The sequence below is a fragment of the Gossypium hirsutum genome, chromosome D07, assembly GCF_007990345.1.
Source record: "Gossypium hirsutum isolate 1008001.06 chromosome D07, Gossypium_hirsutum_v2.1, whole genome shotgun sequence".
Classification (NCBI taxonomy): Eukaryota; Viridiplantae; Streptophyta; class Magnoliopsida; order Malvales; family Malvaceae; genus Gossypium; species Gossypium hirsutum.
This window is the reverse complement of record NC_053443.1, coordinates 18,716,066-18,718,463: the sequence shown is the minus strand read 5'-3', so window position 1 is coordinate 18,718,463 and position 2,398 is coordinate 18,716,066. Positions and strand designations below refer to the sequence as shown.

Sequence of the window (2,398 nt, the reverse complement as noted above, 5' to 3'; positions counted from 1 at the left end):
AGCGGCAATAACTTTAAAAAATGTAGCCCTAATCATGAGCCTTCCAATTGAAGGAGTTATTGTCACCAAGGTGATTGAACTTGAGCTCAAGCCATAAATAATGTGGTCACTCTGCCATTATCTTGATGATAATAGAGATTTAAAGGGTAGTTGAGTAAAGTTCACATGGTTGCATACATTGATCGAGCATCCACTATGGACAATGAAAAAGATGAAGAGTTTGATCGGTATGCTAAAGCATACATAGTGCACGTGGTCGATGGATTACTTGTGGTAGATAAGTTTGGGAGTCTCTACCACTTAATGCATTTACCATTGCTGGAGGACCTTGCTTGAGTTTGCACATACAATTGAGGGTTTGTGGTGTTGGCATTCCTTTATCAGGAGCTTAACAAAACCCTTAATCCGCTTATAGAGTCTAAAAATTCTATTGGTTGTGTATCAAATAATTTTCTATATATTTTAAGGAATAATATTTGGCACACTTCTAGTGAAGTTTTTAGACTCCACAAGTAGGATTAGGGGTTAACAAATGTCTTAAAGGATATAATAAGGGTTAGTATTTTGTACACTCACAGTGTACATTTTTTATTCCACAAGCAGCCCTAAAAAATTGTCATCGTATTTTTTATTCAATATTTATTTTTTACTATTATATTACATATTTATAGGATACTTGTTAACTTTTTAACCCTCGTTGTAGAGTTTAAAAATTCCATCGGAAGTGAATCTAATATTATTCCATAGTAAAATATTAAAAAAAAGAGAGGTATATGATAAATTTTTAAAATTACATTAAGAAATAAAATAAAGTACCGTAACAATATACCAAATACTAACACATATTTTAAATATTATATACAATAAACGGGGTAAGAGAAGTATATTATAATTGAAGATGTTTTAAGGTAAATTTTGATTAGTTGAAATAAAAAGTGTGTGATAAATGTTTTAAGAAGACGTCCATCCCACTTGACATTGAGAGATACATAAAGAGTAATTCAAAAGCCGACATTGCTGACCACCGGCCCCGTCAACCTAAAAACAAACAAATATGGACTTTTTCCAAAGTCAAATCCTCCCCCTTTTCTTCTATATAAACATAGCCCTTTCCTCTTGGTTGTTTCCTCTTGTATATCATCCAAATTATCTTTAATCCTTTCGTCTCTTTCTCTTTTGATTCATCATATAATAATGGGGAATTCCATATCTCCATGTTTTCATCCCAATCCAAGGTCTTCAGTGAAACTCATCTTCTGGGAAGGAAATACAAGAATCCTCACCGGAAAACACATCGCCGGCGAGGTCATGTTTGAGTTTCCCGACAAGATGGTTTGCCATGCAGACTCTTTCTTCATCGGTCACCCCATCCCAGTGTTAGGCATTGACGACGACCTCATGCCTGGTCAAACTTACTTTGTTCTTCCCCTCGATCGATTTCCATGCATGAATGTATTGTCAGCATCTTCTCTTGCTGCCTTAAAGTCTAGTCCTAAACCTGCTCCCATCAACTTCGGGGACTGCCCTTTCGAATACGTCAAAGGTTCAAATGGTAGGGTTCTGATCAAGGTTTTGCCTGAGTTTATAACAAGCTTGATACATGGAAGCAAAGAAGAAGGAAGTGAGAATAGTTTCCTTTGCAGCACACCGGAGTTGAAGAAGCATTACGACATGCTTGTTGGATCAAAAGAACAAGTTTGGTCGCCAAAACTTGAGACGATTTCAGAGTATAAGATTAGGTTTTCCCCTTGCAGGTTCATAGGGCTGGAGTGGAAACAAAAGGAGAACCAAATTTAGCAATTTATTATAGACGATTAAAAACTCATTTGTCATGTCAACTCCTCAACTAATTATCTTAATTTCTATATTCATAATCATAGATACAGGTCCTTTGATTAACTGTTTCCTTTTAACATGGTGTATGCCACTAGTTGTACAAACCTTTAAATTCCATTTTCACTGTCAATACACAGAAATGTTATTGAAATTAGAGATTCATCTTAATTTAAATTTGCTTCTAAGTGTTTCATTAACTTCATCATTTTATCTTAACAGTCATTTTATTAATTAATTCCAACTAAGCACTTATATATATTTCTTGATTAACAACAGTTTGTATATTTATATGCACGTAGAGAGAGAGAGAGGGGGCCGGGATGGAATTGGGATGGAAATTATATAAAACTGCAACGCACAAGTTAGATATGTATTTATAAATGCTAACCCAAAATTAAATCTTTTATAATTTAACCTACCATTTATTCTATACAAGTTCATAACTTTAATCATCAAGGTATTTCACAACTTCATCCTAATTTTTATTTATTTCTTATTCAACTCTTAAAATTTTACGCGTCCCAAAACTTTATCCCAAGATCCGTTAATGCATCCATTCCTA

At 34.2% G+C, this 2,398-nt stretch overlaps 1 protein-coding gene across 1 annotated transcript; it reads left to right on the top strand.

Moving 5' to 3' along the window:
• Positions 1-1,117: 1,117 nt before the first annotated feature.
• Positions 1,118-1,998, top strand: LOC107956683 (uncharacterized). Its single transcript, XM_016892259.2, has one exon. The coding sequence runs from the start codon at positions 1,195-1,197 to the stop codon at positions 1,795-1,797; it is 603 nt and encodes a 200-aa protein (XP_016747748.1). The 5' UTR covers positions 1,118-1,194; the 3' UTR covers positions 1,798-1,998.
• Positions 1,999-2,398: the final 400 nt, after the last annotated feature.

Excerpts from the sequence above, each read along its gene's own strand:
- LOC107956683 (XM_016892259.2), top strand. The coding sequence starts at position 1,195 with ATGGGGAATTCCATATCTCCATGTTTTCATCCCAATCCAAGGTCTTCA.